Below are 21,629 nucleotides of genomic sequence, written 5' to 3'. Positions count from 1 at the left end.
TGTATATTAAGAAATGGTGTACTATTCCAGTTCTACAATATTATTAGTACATTACTAAATATGAATCATGATATTAAAAAAAAAAAATCTACAATCATTAAAACAATAATAATAAGATAAGTGTTTACAGTGCAAGAGACTTTATGACAGTATTCGGGGCAGGGCAGGGGTAGAGCCGAATTTAGCGGATTGAGTTTAGCGTATGACACTTGTGGTAGAAGTTCTGGATGAGCGCTGTAAAGCTTCAGCACTCCATCTAGTGGAACTTTTAATGAACTGGAGATAACCAAAAAAAAATGTAAATGTAAGTGGACACATATATCACCGAAGATTATAACATATATTGTTATATACTGTAGGGTTTTACTCATTCAGCTGCGGTTAGAGGTAGGCACAGGAAGCGGTTTCATAAAAAAAATGACCAGTCAGGTTTATTAACTTCATAAACCTGTTTAAGCACAAGCAAACAAAAGATGGCCTTCTCAGAGACAAAGGGAAAACAAACTGAAAATAAACAGTCCATATAGTACTGCGGGTCCGCCTACTCAGGTCAGTGTCTTTAGCAAACACACTGGAGGCCTTCATACCACCAGTCACAGAAACTGAATGAGATACTCGGCCTCCATTTTTTTCTGCCAAACCACGTCGCTGGGGTTGGAATTTGTGAGTTGTCTTTCCCACCCATCTCTTATGACCGCTCGTAAAACCCGGCCCTGGAATGGCCAAATAACTCTGTCAGCACTATATGAATCATAGAATCATAGAATTGGAAGGGACCTCCTGGGCCATCTGGTCCAACCCCCTGCTCAAAGCAGGATTCGCTAAATCATCCCAGTCAGATGTCTGTCCAGCCTCTGTTTGAAGACTTCCATTGAAGGAGAACTCACCACTTCTCACCACTTCTCGTGGCAGCCTGTTCCACTCATTGATCACTCTAACTGTCAAAAAGTTTTTTCTAATATCTAATCTGTGTCTCCTCCCATTCAGTTTCATCCCATTGCTTCTAGTCTTTCCTTGTGCAAATGAGAATAAAGTTGATCCTTCTACAATGTGACAGCCCTTTAGATATTTGTAAACAGCTATTAAGTCTCCTCTCAGTCTTCTGGAGCATGCTTTCTAAGCTCACATCACCACAGCCGTCCGGCCACCATCTTACACTACTTGTAAGGTGCACAGAGCGGTAGTTATGGGCGAGGGACTGTGGTGTTCCCACACCCTGGTACCCCACAAGTAAATAGTGTCCTGTCTCCCTTGTGCTGTGGGTGTACGTTATAAGGATATGTGCACATGTTGCGTAAAATTTATGCACCAATTTTGCATCTCTTGGCAGGAAAAAAGCAGCCGCAAAGACACTCGCTTTTGCCTTGGTTTTGGTGCATTTTTGCCTGCATTTTTTTATTGATTTGAGTTTATTCAATGGTGAAAAACACGCAGAGAATTGACATGTTGCAGATTATTTTCTGCACCAAATCTGCATGTCAAAAATACTCACCGTGCGCATGACACATCAAGTTTCTTATTCACTTTGTGGTTATCAGGTTTGCTTCAGGTTTTGTCACAAATTTGTGCAGAAAATACGCACCCAATCTGCAACGTGTGCATGCAGCCTTACACTCACGTTTTGGCCGAAAGCCATCGCTGACTGCTCGATTCCAGATCCAGAAATAGTCGCACATTGAAAAGGAAACACTTGATCCTTTTCAAACAAATGTTCTTTACTAAACAGTCCCATTTCCATCTTTGTCACAGCACAATATGATGTTACAGTCACGTCTTCTTTACCCAGAGTTATCCCTTCCTGGTCTGGCCCCCCTGGCCCCTGAGATACTCTGTCCGGCTCTGCAGCTTTCATGAGTTCCGACCTGCCTTTCTGTTATGGTTCCCCGTCCGGCTTTCCCTTCTGGAAAGTGGTAAAGGTGCTGTATTCAGGCCATAACCCCCGGTCATCCATGGAAAGTCTGCTAAAGTTAGTGGCGGCCGTCCACATGCTGCCCAAAAGTTCATATTCGCTTGTGCTTTTCAGCCCTCTGGCCTTGGACTAGACTCCTCACACTTTCTATCTACTCACATCTACATCTCTATCGGATTAAAACAAAGAAGTGTTTCCCCATATACCTAACTGTTCCTATGCTATGCTTATCTATTTCCGGATTCTATTGTGCTCTCCACTGCACTTTCCCAATCCTTATCTATATCTATTGCTTTATCCTATTCCTAATTTCCTATCCTTATAGTTAATACATTAACACATTTCACATTTATCAAAGTGCAACTGAGGCATCCACAGCAGCAGTATTTAACAATTTCTATAAAATTATTCATATTACAACATTCACATTAGCGCTTGTGATATTCTATGCACTTGATATGCATTTGCAATACACCAAAGGGCACCCGTTTTATAAAGAGGAGAAAAAGCTTGTTTGTCCCTGACACAGTGTTCAATACTTCTATAACCACCTTCAGTCCACAACTAATACAGCCGCACGCTAAGCTGCAGGCAACCTGTCTGTAGGAGACGGCACAACATCGGTAGCTGGAGATGACTTTATACTGTCACGGGGTCCTTCTCTGGTATCACACAATCAACAGACCAAGCGAAGAGTGAACAATTCCAAGACCTTTATTCAGGCAAAAATACGAAAAGGTCCATATTCAGTCCACCACACAAAGGTTAAGATAGTCCAGAATAAGAATGCAGTCCAGTAACAGGATAAAATGTCCAGGGAAAAGAGATTCTTAAACTCTAGTACCAGAGGATAAAATGGGTCCTTCTCTCTGAAATGCAGTCTTTACATGATCCTGTCCACACCGGAACTGACTTGCCCAGCTCCTGTTCTCTCTCCACCCCCATCCTTGTCCAGGGAAAGTCAAACAAGTTGGGGCGGTTTCCAGGCCCCCCAGAGGAGAACAAAGGGCCTTAGGGATTAATGCACTACAGGGGGGTCATCAAGAGACAGATACAGTGAGGCTGTAGACTTACAATGTATTAAGAAAAACACTGTGAAAATTACTGAAATAGAAAAATAGGAATATGCAAAAAATAATATCCACATAACATATCACACCATCACAACCTCTCCCCCCCATAATAAGTGAGCACGCCATGAGGTCTACACAGACCTCTGGCCTGCTCAATTTAGTCCACATTGCTCAGTTATTTATAGTTCCTTGTACAGTGGCAGGGGTAGGTCGGCCTGAGGAGCCTATGGTTCTTCTTGTCGAGACAGTCCATCGGCGTTCTGGTGTTGGCTTCCCCGCTTGTATTGGATGGAGAAGCTGTAGGGTTGTAAGGACAAGCTCCACCACAGCAATCTTCCATTGTCCCCTGATATGCGATTCAGCCATGTGAGGGGGTTGTGGTCTGTAACGATTGTAAAGTCTCTGCCATACAAGTATGGCTGCAATTTTTTTAGCGCCCATACGATGGCAAGGCACTCCTTTTCAATAGTGGCATAGGCAACTTCCCGATCCAGTAGTTTCCGACTGGCAAAAGCAACAGGATGTTCTTCTCCGGCGGCGTTCACTTGGCTAAGTATTACCCCAATCCCAAAGGTGGATGCATCTGTCTGCACGAGGAACCTGCGTTTGTAATCCGGGGCAGCCAAGACAGGAGCAGTGACGAGGGCAGTCTTTAACGCTGAAAAGGCATCCCCGCATGCCGTCGTCCATGTCACATTCCTAGGCATGTTCTTGCGGGTCAGGTCGGTTAGGGGCTTGGCCAAGGTGCTGAAGTTAGAAACAAATTTGCGATAGTAACCAGCAGTTCCTAAAAATGCAAGTACCTGCTTTGTAGTCTGGGGTCTACACCAGTTGCTAATGGCTTCCACCTTGGCAGGCTCAGGCCTTAGTGTCCCACCCCCTACTCTATGCCCGAGGTACTGCACCTCAGCCATCCCTATTTGGCACTTATCAGGGCGAATGGTCAGTCCTGCAGTAAGGATACAGTCCAGCACTATGCCCAAGTATTTAAGATGTTCCTCCCAGGTTGTGCTAAAAATGGCGATGTCATCTAAGCACAGGCAAAGTTCTGACATTGTTGTAACAGTCGATCCACCAGTCTCTGGAAAGTAGCGGGGGCAGTTTTCATCCCAAAGGGCATTCCCAGGAACTCATAAAGCCCAAATGGAGTAATGAAGGCTGAGCGCTCCCGAGCGTCCTCCGTTAGGGGTATCTGCCAGTACCCCTTGCTCAAGTCTAACGTGGTCACAAATTGGGCACTGGCCAGACGATCCAATAGATCATCAATCCTGGGCATGGGATAAGCATCACTTCTTGGTGGCATCATTTAGTCGTCTGTAATCAATGCAGAATCGTGTTGTACCATCCTTCTTGGGGACCAGGACGACAGGAGAGGCCCAAGAACTGTGAGATGGCTGAATAACTCCCAGCTGTTTCATCTCCTCCAGTTCGTTCTTTATCATGCCTTGAACAGCCTCTAGAACCCGGTAGGCAGCCTGCTGGATGGGGCGTTGTCCGGGGGTTTCCACATAGTGACTGGTGAGAGTAGTCTTCCCCGGCTTTGAGGAGAAAGCAGCAGCCCTCGGCCTTAGTACGGCGACAATATCGTCCTTTTGTATATGCGATAAATGGGAGCCCAGGGGCACTTGTTCCAGTGATCCTCCCGCTTGGGCAACCTGGAGGAGATCTGGGAGATACTCGTCGTCGGCGATATCACTAGGGGGGTGGCAGACAGCTTGAACAGGCAGAGATCGGTCGTGGTAGTCTTTCAGCATGTTAGTGTGGACGGTTTTCTGTCATCGACCACTAGAGTCCAGGGCAATAACATAGTGTCATTAATTTTCTTGACAACCTGATAAGGGCCTTCCCACACTGCTTGAAGCTTGTTGGCAGGGGAAGCAGTAATGAGCACTTGCTGTCCTTCCATAAATTCCCGGTTCCTGGCATTACGGTCATACCAGGTTTTTTGTCTGGACTGGGCCATTCGCTGATGTTCTTTAGTGAAGGTAGCTAGCTGGGCAAGACGGTCTCTGAGCTCTAGAACATAGGGAACGATGGGCATTCCGGTATCTGAGATGTCTCCCTCCAAATGTTCTTTCAGAAGAGTGAGAGGCCCACGGACCTTCTGGCTAAACAGTAGTTCGAAGGAAGAGAAGCCTGTGGACTCTTGGGGAACCTCCCGATAGGCGAAGAGGAGATGTGGCAGGTATTTTTCCCAGTCTTTCTCAACGTCAACAAAAGCCCTCAGCATATTTTTTAGGGTTTCATTAAAGCGTTGACATAGTCCGTTGGTCTGCGGGTGGTATGGGGTGGTGCGAATGGCTCGAACACCACAGGTATGCCATAGGGACTGGACCAGATCGGACATGAACTGAGTGCCTTGATCCGACAATATTTCACTAGGAAACCCTACCCGGGTAAAGATGGTAACAAGGGCCTCAGCTACCTTTACTGCTGTAATACTGGACAGGGCCACAGCTTCAGGATACCTAGTGGCATAGTCCACCACGGTCAGGATATATTTTTTTCCCTGACCTGCTGGGGTGGGCCAGAGGACCTATGATGTCAATGGCTACATGTTGAAATGGTTCCTCAATTATGGGCAGGGATTGCAGGGGTACCTTATGTCGAGCTCCTGGATGCCGCATTCGCTGGCACACATCGCAGGTGCGGCAATAATGGGCTACCGACTGCGAGACGCCCAGCCAGTAAAAACTTTGGGTAAGTCTCTTTTCAGTCACTTCTTTCCCTTGATGCCCAGCCAAGGGGATGTCATGGGCCAGTTGAAGTAGCTGTGCCCTGTACTTCTGAGGGACAATGAGTTGCCTGGTCGTTGCGTCAGGGTTGCCCTGGTCACTACCCTTTGTTACACGATAATACAGTCCGTTTTCACGAGTGAAGCCATCCCCATTATCTCCCAAGTGCCCAGTTTCTGCCTTTCGCCTAAGGGCTGCTAAGGTAGTGTCACCCTCTATTTCTCTCCTAAACTCCTCTCTGTCCCAAGACTCTCCCAATGTAGTAGCAGCGAAAGTATTGCTTACCGACTCTGATGCGGTTCGTGGTGGTTGCTCCCCGGTGGGGTCCGGATGACGTAGTGCTTGAAGAGCCTGTAGTCGGGTGACTGCTCCCACAAATTGGCACTGTAACTCCACAATGTCGTTCCCAAGGAGGATATCTGCAGGAAGTCCTCCCATAACTCCAATCCAACACAGTTTTTCTCCACAACCATAATCCAAACGCACAGAAGCTCGCTGTATATATTTGCAGGCATCCCCCGCCAGGACAATGGGAATTCCCGGACCCTGGTAAATTGCCTCAGGTCGAACCACACGGGGGTCAGCGATAGTCAAGAATGCCCCCGTGTCTCTAAATCCTGACACTTTGTATCTATCAATAAAGACATCCTGCAGGTGGCGTTGCCGTTGCTCTGAGTAGCTAAAGGACAGAGGCCGGAGTCCGTACACTCCAGGAGGGGTATCTATGGTGCCGTGGTCGGTGTTCCACTCTGGTGGGGGTGGTGGTAGCTCTTCCTCAGGTGTGGTGGAGTATACAAGATGCACTGGACGAGGTGGGACTGTATGGGGCTCCCTCCGAATCCTGGAAGGACAGCCAGACTGCAAATGTCCAGGTTGCCCACACCCATAACACCTCCTTTCTGTGATACCCCAGGTCGTGGTCGGAACTGTTGGGGCCTAGGATTGTGGGGCGTGATTGTCATCGGCTTGCGACTAGGTGGAAGGGCAGATATAATTGGAGGGGGACGGTGCACGGGAGCAGGCCGTGGTTCATTGTCCAGAAGCCTCCTCCATTGCGGCCGGATGGTAAGGGCTTCATCGGCCAGGGCTGCAGCTCTATCCACGGTACACGGCGTGCGCTCCTGGACCCATTCCCGTACCTCTGCAGGGCACTTGGCAACAAATTGTTCTATAAGGAACGCCTGTAAAACATCTTACACAGTAAAGGCGTTTTCTGCTTCCAGCCATCTCCGACATGCCTCGGACATCTTATGTGCATACATCCTAAACGATCCCCCCATGGTGCATGGGAGGTCTCGGAACTTGGCCCTATATGAGTCTGGGGTGATAGCATGGTAATCCTGGATAGTCCGCTTTACAATGTTATAATCCCAATTCCGCAGTGCATCAATGGTTCAGTAAGCCTCCGCCATGCTTCCGTTCAGTAGCCCCACTAACAAACGCATCCAGCTAGAGTGGGGCACCTCCATCACAGCACACTGCTGCTCAAAGTCCTTGAAGAACCCCTCCACATCTCCGGAAGCCTCATCAAATGGCTTAAACTCTGTCCGAGTGATCCGTACAGGCTCCCAGATTGTTGGGGTTACACTCCACATTGCGTTACTCCCTATTTCAAGCTCCATTGCTTCCTGTCTCCGCTGTGCCCGGCGGGCAGCCTCCTCCTTGTACTCCTGAGAGACGCCGGGGCCCAGAACCGCCATCTCTTCTTCGTACCACACCACACCAACCACTGGCTTTTCTGGAAGGGGATCCCTGTCTCCAGTGCTCGTCCTTCAGACATCTGGGAGGAGGTGGCCGGGCTTGCGCCCACCAGTAGATCGATTAAGGCCTCTTTAGTCAGTCCCTGGTAGTTCAAGCCCAGGTCTCTGGCTCTCTCCTGTAAACTGCATACAGTCCAATTTCTGTATTCACTCTGTGGGTGGTTCTCCATTGGGTTACGCTCTGTTGATCCCACTGCTGCCACCAGTTGTCACGGGGTCCTTCTCTCTGAAATGCAGTCTTTACACGATCCTGTCCACACCGGAACTGACTTGCCCAGCTCCTGTTCTCTCTCCACCCCCTTCCTTGTCCAGGGAAAGTCAAACAAGTTGGGGTGGTTTCCAGTCCCCCCAGAGGAGAACAAAGGGCCTTAGGGATTAATGCACTACAGGAGGGTCATCAAGAGACAGATGCAGTGAGCCTGTAGACTTACAATGTAATAAGAAAAACTCTGTGAAAATAACTGAAATAGAAAAATAGGAATATACAAAAAATAATATCCACATAACATATCACACCATCACAAGGACTCTGTGGGTTCCATTTACTGCATTTACCCTATAGGCGTAGTATGGCAGTGTATATCATTGTTAGCGCTTACCACATCACCATATAAACCTGACAGGTGCTATCAGATTTTTATTGGAGAGCACTTGGATCAATGTTCTTCAATGGGTGCGAAATTGGATGGGTGCAAGAAAAAAAAAAATCACATGCCACAGTGTAGCATCCAATTTACAGATATGTTACAATTCTGTAGCATAAGAAACCGTTAAATTGTTCTGTCAATAATTAATAGCTGCTGAGTAAAAAAAATAGATTGCACATGGAAACAAAATTGTAACACTTTTCTAGATGAAAATTGTACCGATTTTTGATATGCTTGTGTGACCCTGGCCTCCGTTGGGTAATTGGGTATTTAACTAATGCATTGCACTATATTTGGGCACCATACTGTATGATGCTTATAATTATGTTATTCATATACTTTATCATTCGTGTTCTATATTTTTAAATTGTGGTCACTGTTTTTTAGGTACGTGATTACTCGGGAACATACACTGTAAAGCTTATTCCTTGTAGCGCATCTCCCAACCAAGAATATACCGTACCTCCTATATGCAACCCTCGTGAGCCTATCACATTTGACATCGATATTAGGTTTCAGCAGGTAAGAGGCAGCTCTCAGCCTAAATAGTGTATACAGGTAGCTTAAATGTGTGGTATTGATTAGTAATGCAAACACACATCTACGTCACATACTGGTGTATTGCAGGTCAGTGATCCCGTATCAACAGAGTTCAGTCTGAATACATTAATGTTTTTACTGCCCAAGAAAGAACTGTGGTTATCAGATGGCTCAATGGGATTTGGTGAAGGAACAGATGTTGCATTTTCTGAAGGTGAGAAGTCAGTACTAGCCTTTACAACACTTAAAAAGGACCTGTCACCGGGTCATAAGTGACCAGTTTTTGCTCTTATTTTATTCCTGCTGCTCCTCTGAGTATGCCATTTTTGTTTTTTTGTATTTTTCTCTTTTTAAATTCGCCATCCTGTCCCAAAGATATGGACCTTTTTATTTTGGTGATAATTTTTAAGCTCACAGGAGGCGTGGCTCACTGGATAATTTTGTGGAGAAACCTGAAGACACGCCCCCAGAGAAACCTGTGAGCCACGCCTACTTGTTACAGACCATAAAAATTAACACCAAATAAAGAGGACCAAATCAATGAGAGGATTAAAAAAAATAGAAACTGAATAGTCAGAGGAGCAGGGTGAGTAAAATAATCGTTTTAAACGGGTTGTCTAGCGAGTTAAAAAGTATCAAAAAATACATGGTTTTACAATATTTGGTATTGCCAGCTTCTCCTAAAAAAGCAGTTGTGGGAAATGTTCCTAAAACTTCTTTTATGCCCACAATTTGGGAGGAATGAATCAAATAACAAGTTCTCCTTAGGCATACCATGTAACCATGTTGTTATGATACAACTACTGAGCTACTAGAAGTCTCCTTCTATTGGACTACGTGCACACAGCATCTTTTAGACACTGGGGTATAACTAGGCAAATCTGCTCTGGGAAAAAGATGGCAGTCTTTTTCTTGAAGCCGCTTTGCTGTCAAATTTGCAGTATTTTTTTTTCATTTTTCCATACTTTAAACTATAACTTGGGAGAGGCTTCTACCTAAAGAATGAACATATTACTTCCTTTTAACTAACCACTAGCCACTTTTTGAACCTTTAAATGGTTAAAAGAAGTAACAAAAGACTGAACAGCAATGTCAGTTTTACATTGGTGTGCATTATGTTCACTTTTTGCGTCAGTTTCGCAGCGCTTGTTCAGGTGGGTTTCAAGTGGAATCCACTTGAAAAAGACATTATGTGCACATAAATTTGGTATCATAGAAAACTGCTGCTTTACGGTGTGGAATAATGTTTGTTTTTTAAAAAAATATGTTGCAATGTATATGATTCGTAAGTAATGATGACCCCTTTTTCCAAAACTTTCGCAAATTTCAAAAATAATGCTTTTTGGTGTTTATCCTGCAAGCTATTCTTAGTGATTATAGCTCAGAGGAGAAAATACATATATGAGAAAACCTAACATATCTCACATTCAGAGGTGCCTTTAAGAGAAAAAACAAAACGTCTGATGCCCCCCATTATTCTTTAGAGAACAGCATACATATTAAGGCAGAGTCTGTAATTTTGGCCTTATCAATATATTCCCTGAGAGCTTTTTAAAGGATTGTTGCCATCTGGGACATTTATGGCAGATCATTTGTCACAAGTGTCCCATACACGTTTCTTCCCACCTGCATCTATCGTAAGAATGATAGCAACACCAGGTAGCATGATTTACTCAGAGGCACAAAAGTGAAAAATTAGCACCCAAATATTCCAAAAACTAGAAAAAGCTCAAGCTCCATAGACTATATAATAATAGGAGAAAAAAAGGAGCATATATACAGTATAAAATAGCAAATTTTATTAGTCTCATATCAAAAACTCATAACAGTAATAATAGTATACATATAGACAGTACAAGATACAAAAAGGAAAGAACAAAAATGGGGGACCAGGCCAATGGTCTAGTGCCATCGAAAAGTACAAAAGATCAGACACACGGTTACCCCTGAAATGGATAATAAGGTGCTTAACGTCTAAACTCACCTGGTCATTTTATCTAGACGTTAAGCAACTTATTATCCATTTCAGGGGTAACCATGTGTCTGATCTTTTGTACTTTTTGCTGGCACTAGACCATGGGCCTGGTCCCCCATTTTTGTTCTTTCCTTTTTGTATCTTGTACTGTCTATATGTATACTATTATTAGGCTATATGCACACGCTGCGGATTCACCAGCGGATTTTTCCATGCGGATCCGCAGGTAAATTGACCTGCGAATTGGCCAGCGGTTTTCCCCTGCGGTTTGACACCTGGCCAATGGAATAGGTGGCAAGCTGCAGTGGAATCCGCAGAAAGAATTGACAAGACAATTCTTTCTGCGGATTTAAAACCGCAGCTTTTCCGCAGTGAAAAAAAACGCAGCATGTGCACTGCGGATTGTAAATCCCATAGACTTACATGGTACTGTACACTGTCTGCAGAACTGCTGCGGATCCGCACAGGCCAAATCCGCTGCGGCAGCAGGTGCACATACCCTTACTGCTATGACTTTTTGATTTGAGACTAATAAAATTTGCTATCTATAATAATAAATGCCCTAAGCAGCTTCCGGTTGTAACAACTTCCGTCCAGTTGTAACCGGTGATGTCACCACACACACACGCACATGTTAACCCTCAACACACCACACCGCCTCAACACACACTCCTCTCACCTTTCACCTCCACTCATGTCCACTCACTCTTTCACTCCACATACGTTCCTTTCTCTCACTCCGTTTCTCATACTAACACCGTCATCATCGCTGCCCCGACATCTTCCTCCGCCGCCGCGATCCAGGATCAAGACGTTCTCCAGGCCGCCGACATGTTCTTGCGGCGACGCCATCTTGGATGTCGTGAAATCCCGCGAGATTCAAGATGGCGTCGCCGCAACAATATGTCGCTGGCGTGGACGACATCGGGATCCAAAAAGATGGCGTCGGCGAAATCTCGCGAGATTACGCCGACGCCATTTTGGATCCCGATGTCGCCCATGCCAGCGACATGTTGCGGCGACGCCATCTTGAATATCGCGGGACTTCACGACATCCAAGATGGCGTCCCGCAAGAATATGTCGCTGGCGTGGGCGACATCGGGATCCAAAATGGCGTCGGCGTAATCTCGCGAGATTTCGCCGACGCCATCTTTTTGGATCCCGATGTCGTCCACGCCAGCGACATGTTGTTGCGGCGACGCTATCTTGAATATCGCGGGATTTCACGAAATCCAAGATGGCGTCCCGCAAGAACATGTCGGCGGCCTGGAGAACGTCTGGATCCTGGATCGCGGCGGCGGAGGAAGATGTCGGGGCAGCGACGATGACGGTGTGAGTATGAGAAACGGAGTGAGAGAAAGGAACGTATGTGGAGTGAAAGAGTGAGTGGACATGAGTGGAGGTGAAAGGTGAGAGGAGTGTGTGTTGAGGCGGTGTGGTGTGTTGAGGGTTAACATGGCAAGAGGTGTTAACGACGTCGGCGAAATCTCGCAAGATTTCGCCGACGCCATCTTGCATTTGTGAAATTGCGTCATTTACCTCACGCCGACTTGCTGTGCGGACGCTTGGCATTGCCTGTACCACCATAACTACTGCTGCCTTGGTCCTATGCCTGTTTACTGCCAGTGTCTAATTACTGGACCAATTTGCCTGTACTGCCATAACTACTGCTGCCTTGCTCCTCTGCCGGTGTCTAATTACAGGACCAATTTGCCTATACCGCCATAACTACTGCTGCCTTTGTCCTCTGCCGGTGTCTAATTACAGGGCCAATTTGCCTATACCGCCATAACTACTGCTGCCTTGCTCCTCTGCCGGTGTCTAATTACAGGGCCAATTTGCCTCTACCGCCATAACTACTGCTGCCTTGCTCATCTGCCGGTGTCTAATTACAGGGCTAATTTGCCTCTACCGCCATAACTACTGCTGCCTTGCTCCTCTGCCGGTGTCTAATTACAGGGCTAATTTGCCTCTACCGCCATAACTACTGCTGCCTTGCTCCTCTGCCGGTGTCTAATTACAGGGCCAATTTGCCTCTACCGCCATAACTACTGCTGCATTGCTCCTCTGCTGGTGTCTAATTACAGGGCCAATTTGCCTCTACCGCCATAACTACTGCTGCCTTGCTCCTCTGCCGGTGTCTAATTTACAGGGCCAATTTGCCTCTACCGCCATAACTACTGCTGCCTTGCTCCTCTGCCGGTGTCTAATTACAGGGCTAATTTGCCTATACCGCCATAACTACTGCCTTTGTCCTCTGCCGGTGTCTAATTACAGGGCCAATTTGCCTATACTGCCATAACTACTGCTGCCTTGCTCCTCTGCCGGTGTCTAATTACAGGGCTAATTTGCCTCTACCGCCATAACTACTGCTGCCTTGCTCCTCTGCCGGTGTCTAATTACAGGGCTAATTTGCCTCTACCGCCATAACTACTGCTGCCTTGCTCCTCTGCCGGTGTCTAATTACAGGGCTAATTTGCCTCTACCGCCATAACTACTGCTGCCTTGCTCCTCTGCCGGTGTCTAATTACAGGGCCAATTTGCCTATACCGCCATAACTACTGCTGCCTTGCTCCTCTGCCAGTGTCTAATTACAGGGCTAATTTGCCTCTACCGCCATAACTACTGCTGCATTGCTCCTCTGCTGGTGTCTAATTACAGGGCCAATTTGCCTCTACCGCCATAACTACTGCTGCATTGCTCCTCTGCCGGTGTCTAATTACAGGGCTAATTTGCCTCTACTGCCATAACTACTGCTGCATTGCTCCTCTGCTGGTGTCTAATTACAGGGCCAATTTGCCTATACCGCCATAACTACTGCTGCCTTGCTCCTCTGCCGGTGTCTAATTACAGGGCCAATTTGCCTCTACCGCCATAACTACTGCTGCCTTGCTCCTCTGCCGGTGTCTAATTTACAGGGCCAATTTGCCTCTACCGCCATAACTACTGCTGCCTTGCTCCTCTGCCGGTGTCTAATTACAGGATCAATTTGCCTCTACCGCCATAACTACTGCTGCATTGCTCCTCTGCTGGTGTCTAATTACAGGGCCAATTTGCCAATACCGCCATAACTACTGCTGCCTTGCTCCTCTGCCGGTGTCTAATTACAGGGCCAATTTGCCTCTACCGCCATAAGTACTGCTGCCTTGCTCCTCTGACTGTTCACTGCCTGTGTCTAATTACAGGGCCAATTTGCCTCTACCGCCATAACTACTGCTGCCTTGCTCCTCTGCCGGTGTCTAATTACAGGGCCAATTTGCCTCTACCGCCATAACTACTGCTGCCTTGCTCCTCTGCCGGTGTCTAATTACAGGGCCAATTTGCCTCTACCGCCATAACTACTGCTGCCTTGCTCCTCTGCCGGTGTCTAACTACAGGGCCAATTTGCCACTACCACTTCATAACTACTGCTGGGCAATTACAGGGGCAATTAGTATCTGTTTACTCTACAATACTCCAGGACGCCTTCTTCACTGCCAGATAACTGCCAAATAGACTCCTTTACCTGTGCCAACATGAGTCATAACAAAAAGTATGCCAATGCCAGTGAAAGGAAAGCAGCTTTAGCACTACGACAAAAACAATGCCGTGCTAATGAGACTCCTGAGGAAAAACACCATCGCCTTGAGAAGATTAAGGCTTATAAACGCCGTCACCTCACACACGAATCCCCTAACTCTAAATCCATAAGATTGGCTGAAGAAGCCTCTGCACGCCGTCACCGCCGACAACAGACGGCCTCTTCCTCATCATTATTATTAGACTCACAACAGGATGCTTCCACATCAGCATGTGGAACAATTTACTGCTACACTTCATCCCATATGCCGTTCACTGACATAACTAATCAGCAATCTGTTTCTGCCCTATCAATACCACCATTCAATACCGATGCACAGTATGCCAATGCCAGTGAAAGGAAAGCAGCTTTAGCACTATGACAAAAACAACGCCGTGCTAATGACTCCTGAGGAAAAACAGCATCGACTTGACAAGATTAAGGCTTATAAACGCCGTCGTCTCACACACGAATCCCCTAACTCTAAATCTATTACATTGAAGAAGCCTCTACACGCCATCACCGCCAACAACAGACGGCTTCTTCCTCATCATCTATAATAATAAATGCCCTAACCAGCTTCCGGTTGTAACAACTTCCGTCCAGTTGTAACCGGTGACGTCACCACACACACACGCACGTTAACCCTCAACACACCACACCGCCTCAACACACACTCCTCTCACCTTTCACCTCCACTCACGTCCACTCACTCTTTCACTCCACATACGTTCCTTTCTCTCACTCCGTTTCTCATACTCACACCGTCATCGTCGCTGCCCCGACATCTTCCTCCGCCGCCGCGATCCAGGATCCAGACGTTCTCCAGGCCGCCGACATGTTCTTGCGGGACGCCATCTTGGATTTCGTGAAATCCCGCGAGATTCAAGATGGCGTCGCCGCAAGAACATGTCGCTGGCGTGGACGACTCGGGATCCAAAAAGATGGCGTCGGCGAAATCTCGCGAGATTACGCCGACGCCATTTTGGATCCCGATGTCGTCCACGCCGGCGACATGTTCTTGCGGCGACGCCATTTTGGATCGGCGAAATCCCGCGATAGTCAAGATGGCGTCGCCGCAAAAACATGTCGCCGGCGAGGACGACGTCGGGATCCAAAATGGCGTCGGCGAAAACTCGCGAGATTTCGCCGACGCCATTTTGGATCCCGACGTCGTCCACGCCGGCGACATGTTCTTCCGGCGACGCTATCTTGACTATCGCGGGATTTCACGATACTCAAGATGGCGTCACCGCAAGAACATGTCGCCGGCGTGGACAACTTCTGGATCCAGGATGGCGCCAGCGGAAGATGTCAGGGATCGTGGAGCAGCGGCGATGACGGCGTGAGTATGAGAGACGGAGTGAGAGAAGGGGTCGTATGTGGAGTGAAAGAGTGAGTGGAGATGGTGAAAGGTGAGAGGAGTGTGTGTTGAGGAGTGTGTGTGTTGAGGGTTAACATGGCAAGAGGTGTGATGCTATCGCATCCTCCCGATGCGATAGCATCGGGCCATAATCTAGTTTTATATATATATGCTCCTTTTTTTCTCCCATTATTATCTATCGTAAGAAGAGGTTCTTTAGCACACGCTCTGCAATTTTCAAGGTTCCACATTGAAGAGCATTGCAAATTCATGGTCATCACCTCTCTATTACTAAGAGCATGCACTGTGACTTATTCTTGAGATGGATAAGTGCCCCAGCGGTGGGACCTCATCTATTGGATATTAATGGTTTATCCTACAGATATTACAAAAATGTTTCACATCCGACAACATTCTTATGACTAATAATGCGCCATATTTAGAGATACATTTATTCAAAGTTTACTTGTAAGTTACAAAGAAATAATCAAATCAACTAGTCATTTAAGGGGAGTCTTCCAATATTACAAGCAAGTTTAGTCCTAGAATACCCATTTAATCATTTGTCTCTTATTACAAGTAAAGCTAAAAAATATGACAAAATCCCCCATGTCTGTCTCACGACCTCAGCCATGTCCACCAACTGAAGGTGTAACTCAGTGTTTCAAGGTCCAGCTGCACATGCTGCAGGCTACCTGTGAGGACAACTATGTTTCTTGCTAAACATTAATTTCAGAGTTCCATAATTATATCCTGTATTGTAGATCAGAGTAGATCAGCCCTAAGTGAGTGCTCCAGTACCACATACAGTCTCTGGAAACAAAGCAGACCCATTGAATTATATTCTTTTTTTGGGGGGTTGATTATTTAATACAATGTTGTATTTCATGAGTTTATAAGAATTTTTGATTTTTCTTCTTGCAATGAAGGGTCTACAATCTATGGACGTGTCATGGTGGATCCAGTACAAAATCTTGGAGATTCATTCTTCTGTAGCATTGAGAAAGTGTTTTTGTGTACCGGAGCTGATGGCTACGTACCCAAATACAATCCAGATGACAAGGAATATGGATGTCTTGCTGATTCTTCTACCTTACTTTACAGATTTAAAATACTGGTATGTTGGAACATATCTGAGTTCCCTCACCTATTGAAGCTATTACAGTGCACCAACCTGCAACCAATTTAATTACATGTTACTATGTCAATAGGATCATTTTTTTATGGCAGAAGGGCTCGTTCAGACGTTCTATCAGTGTTTTTATGTATAGCACTTGTACTTAGCATAGTCTATGGGACTGCTCACATGGCTGGATATATTTGCGGGCCGAACGGTCCTCTCAAAATCACGGAGACATGTCTGATATTGATCTGTGTTGGAGCAAAATGGACAAGTCTATGGGTCCATGAAAAAAATCGGAGAGCACCCAGATGCCATTCGAATGCTGTTCATTTTTCACAGACTGCTAGATAGGAAGAGGTGGAGATACTTCTTTTTGCTTGTTTCTCATCCGAGAAAAACTGATGACACTCGAACCAAAACTCTGAACAAAACCAGTGATGAAACTAGAACCATTTTGTGATTTTGTGCAAAAAAAAGTCTGAATAAGTCCTTACAGTTGTATAAAATAAAAGGTGTCAGTCTTAGTGAATGGAAGACCACGGACGTTAGAATTATGGTAACCTCCAAGTGCTTTCATCTTGTCCAAAACCTCTCTGCTTTCTGCAAAAGAAAGAATTTACAAGGATGATAATTCAATGGTTCAAAGGCTACTGTAAGACTTGTTTTTCATTTGCTTCCATAACAGGACAAAGCTCAGCCAGAAACCCAAGAGAAAATATTTGGAAATGTTCCATTTGATGCTAAATTAGCAGCTGACAGTCCAGAAGCTCTGCCCCTTGTGAAACAGCCAGGATCGGATGGATTTAGTCTCTCGTCAGATGCCCTTTTCCAGGTGAATAATGGTTATAATTGTGTTGTATATTTTACTACCCCAGAATATTATATACATGGATACAACCTGGCTTCCTCTTCCATGAGAAGCATCAGGTGACTGCTGCAGCCAATCAATGACCACTGAGGAGCCGAAAAAAGAACCAGGAGATAGTTTCTTCTGACTGATTAGCTACAGCGGTCACCTGATGCCCCCGCCATTGACCATAGCGGGAGACAACAGCAGCAGTATAGATGATTGACGAGTCTGGTAGGTGAGTATTATTTCTTAATTTCACACCAACATAGGCTTGGTAGTGGATTGCACCTTTAAAGTCAATCATAGCTCAATTTCAGTACATTTCATGTCTGTCCTTGTACTCACAGCTTTTCTCACATATCTCCATCTTTTATTCTTCAACTCTATTTGTTTAAGCAGGATGATTAGTGCCTATGTAAAACTTAAAAAATTGAAAAAATTGTTTTCTGATATTCAAGAAGTAAAATTTGTCTTCTCCTATTCATTATACTTAGGTGGCTGCCGGCCGTGAATGGTTCATTCATACCATCTATACAGTCCGATCTAGAGAAAATGCCAACAGAGGCATTGGAAAGCGTAGTGTGGATTACCACCACACGCTGAGTAGCACAGCCATTGGAAATGATCAGTTGCTTCTGAAGAGAAGCCGAAGAGAAAATAAAGATGATATAGCACTTACTCAAGATATTGGTGTGGATAAGAACAGAGGAACCAATATCCAGCACATTACTCTAAGACACTCAAAAAGAGTGTCCGGCAAAGACACATTACCAAGTGGTGGACTGTATGACAAACCAGCATTAGAAATTACTGGACAGGATACAAAGGGCAATTTCATGCCAGTCATCGGAGGGGTAGCTGCTTTGTTGCTCCTGATTTGCACTACAGTTATCGTCGTTGTGCTACTAAAACGAAGAGGACATTCACATTCAAAGAAAGAGACTGCCTCCAATAGTCACTGCAATAGCCGTGAGACTGTAACCACTAGACATAGCAGCAGTAACAGCTCTGAGGTATAGAAGATCGGACATGAAGTTTACATACCTCTAATTTCTTTGTGCCTTTACATTTTGGTACTTTTAAGTACTTTTAAAATATCTGCCTCTCCCAGCAAATTTCTCCCCAAAAATTTGAACCACGGACTACTCTTTGGTAGCATAACAACTTTAAGTATGCCACATAGCATTAGCGAATCTTTTCAGCTGCTATTACCCATTGATTTAATTGGAAGCAATTTGCATCTTGAGTTTGACAAACCGATTTAACAATCTCTTGTGCTATCTGTCACTTGTTGCAGATCTTTGGACATCCCTTTCCACTCTTTAGCCAGATGAAGGAATCGCTCAAGTAGCTCTATCTTTGGAAGATTAATCACATTGGTGCATTACTGAGTGGTTCAAAAATGTCTTGTTTTCAAGTGGAAATCATTTCAAGAAACGGTCCTTCTTTCAGGAGTTTTAGAGGAGTTTTTCATTGCTCGAATAGTTTCTTGAAGTGGTTTTGATGAGTTTTTTTCGCAGCCTTTTGATTGGACAGTGCCTAGGTTGGACCTTAACTCACCCTTAGCCGTGTTGAAAAAGTGACGTGCATTTTACTTTTTCCTCCTGGCGATTTTCAAAACCCGAAGAGGGAAAAATGCTCAAAACACTATATATATATATATATATATATGACCAGCAAAGTTCTTTTAGAATAGAATAGGAAAGAGTCTTTCAAGTAATTTTTCAGGTGTTTTTTTTTTAAGTTGATTCACTCCAAAAAAATACTCATCAGGAAACTTCATGTACACCTACTATTAAAGTGAATGTTGCTGTTTGAATCAACTATAACAGCCACACACATTTCAGTTCAAATTGCTTTTAATAGTCTCTCAACCTGGCCCTACATATAAAACCCAAGAAAAAAATCAAAATGAGCTAAGTAAATAAGAAACTAGTAATAGTAAATGTAAATAACATAGAGTACTTAGTTAACACTATTTTTATAAAAAAACAAGTGGGAAAGCCATCCACCATGACAATTAGGAGGGTCCTATCTCCAAGTCCAACTATTCATACACCTACCCATGGGAAGCTATATAGATAAAATGCCTAGCTCAGAGAGGGAGCCATGACCCCGTTTGTAAAAAGTACAAGAAACGACATCAAAACCGAGAAAATGAGCCGGAATATAAACAGACAAACGTCTGTTGAAAGAATATTTAAGAATGAACTTTCTTTGAACTAAACATCTTTTGTCCGACTTTCTGGCCAAAAAAATCCAACTTGGCTGACTTCATTTCAAATGATGACATTCTGTGATCATTCTGTGATCAGTCGGTCAAATCGATCACTCAGTCTTAGCCAACAAATTCATTTTGGTTCAATTTAATGTATTTGGGGGCTTTCAGGGGTCCCAGTAGTAGAACAGTTTTGTAAATCAACTGTTTCCATATAGTCTATTCTCACAAAGAGATCGTCTAAAGCAGGGGTTCCCAATCTGTAGCTTAGGAGCCACATGTGACAAGCGATCCCATGAATTGAAAAATAGGAAAAGGGAAAGGGATTTGTGTTCACCAAAAATAGTCCTGTAAGCCGGTCGTGCCTATGGATCAAATATGTGTAGCAAACATATTTTCCTTCTCTTCTTATGATCCCATGAATTATGGCTCATGGCTGTCTGCCAGCTTGGTGCATTAGGTCCAGGTCTATCAAACAGGTATGAAAAGCACATCTCAGAATGGTGAACTATGTGAGTAGCCCTGCACAGAAGAGCAGATCTGGATGCAAATATACTGGTCTTAGGGGTTTTGAGGTAATATAAGTAAGGTACACTTGACACTTGAAACAGGATGATACTACCTGCCGGAGGAGGTACTTCAAGCTGAAAGAGGCAGTGTGTTGGGAGTGCTTGATGGGAGAATACTGAGTGATGCTATTAAGGAAACCCTTGGATCTTGGTATACTGCTTCAGGGTGATTTCTGAGGAAAGTTTTCGTTATCATTACGCCCATAATGGGGGCTTTGGTTGCCACTAATGAGAGGGCGGCCAGGAGCTGGATGTGGTTTGTAACCAGCTCTCAAAGCTGAATGTGGCTCTCAAGGTCAGAATGGTCTAAAGCAGGGGTGGGGAACCTCAGGCCCCAGGGCCATTTACGGACCTCAATGACCTTTTATCAGACCCCCGAGCAGATTCTCAGGGACCGCATTCTTGGGCAGGGAGCTGTATTTTGATTGCCACAATCTCATTAATTTCTTCTTGCTCTGTTAGCACACACACGCAGTGTTCACTACTGAACATTGAAGGGCATGCAATGAAAGACTAAAGGCCCTGTCTCACTAAGCAATCTCGGTAGCGAGATCGCTGCTGAGTTACAACTTTTGTGACGTAACAGCGATCTCACCAGCGAGATCGCTGTGTGTGACAGCGATCAGCGAGCGGCCCCCCTGCCGGTATCGCTGATCGCTGCAAGAAATCTCTGGACATTTCTTTGGTCGCTGGTCTCCCGCTGGCCAGCACGCATCGCTGTGTGTGACAGCGGGAGACCAGCAATCAGGTGTAAAAAATAATAAAAAAAATAAAAAATATAGTTATTCTCACCTTCCGATGTCCCGTTCAGCCATCCCGCCTCTCTCCACGCTCCGGTCCCAGTGATCCTTTGCACGAATGACCGCGAGACTTTGTTATCCCGCGAGACCGTGACATCTCGCGGTCATTCATGCAAAGGATCACTGGGACCGGAGCGTGGAGAGAGGCAGGATGGCTGAACGGGACGTCGGAAGGTGAGAATAACTATATTTTTTATTTTGATTCTATTTTTTACAGGATGGCCAGCGATGCCGGGCGCTTGGCATTGCTGTGCTGATCGCTGGTGAAGCTGTCTGTGTGACAGCTCACCAGCGATCACATAGTGACTTACTAGCGATCCTGACACCTTGATATCGGTGTCGGGATCGCTGGTAAGTCGCTTAGTGAGACGGGGCCTTAAGTCATGAAACCAGTGCCAGAGTCAGGATGTATTTTGTGGGCGGAGTTTGTATGGCCCCCGAAGGATGGTATAAATATCCAAATGGCCCTTGGCAGAAAAAAAGATTCCCCACCCCTGGTCTAAAGTA

General features: G+C 45.4%; 1 protein-coding gene across 1 annotated transcript in view; it reads left to right on the top strand.

The window, feature by feature from the left end:
* FREM3 (FRAS1 related extracellular matrix 3) overlaps positions 1–21,106 on the top strand; it is a 116,462-nt gene extending 95,356 nt beyond the window's left edge. The window contains exons 20-24 of the mRNA XM_073549760.1: positions 8,512–8,646; positions 8,752–8,878; positions 16,492–16,679; positions 17,371–17,517; positions 18,030–21,106. Of these exons, the coding sequence (XP_073405861.1) occupies positions 8,512–8,646; positions 8,752–8,878; positions 16,492–16,679; positions 17,371–17,517; positions 18,030–18,554 (1,122 nt within the window). The 3' untranslated portion in view covers positions 18,555–21,106. The remainder of the gene's footprint in view (positions 1–8,511; positions 8,647–8,751; positions 8,879–16,491; positions 16,680–17,370; positions 17,518–18,029) is intronic.
* Positions 21,107–21,629: the final 523 nt, after the last annotated feature.

The sequence above is a fragment of the Dendrobates tinctorius genome, unplaced genomic scaffold (assembly GCF_039654945.1).
Source record: "Dendrobates tinctorius isolate UK_male_01 unplaced genomic scaffold, ASM3965494v1 ptg000161l, whole genome shotgun sequence".
Taxonomy (NCBI): Eukaryota; Metazoa; Chordata; class Amphibia; order Anura; family Dendrobatidae; genus Dendrobates; species Dendrobates tinctorius.
This window is presented reverse-complemented; position numbering and strand designations above follow the sequence as displayed.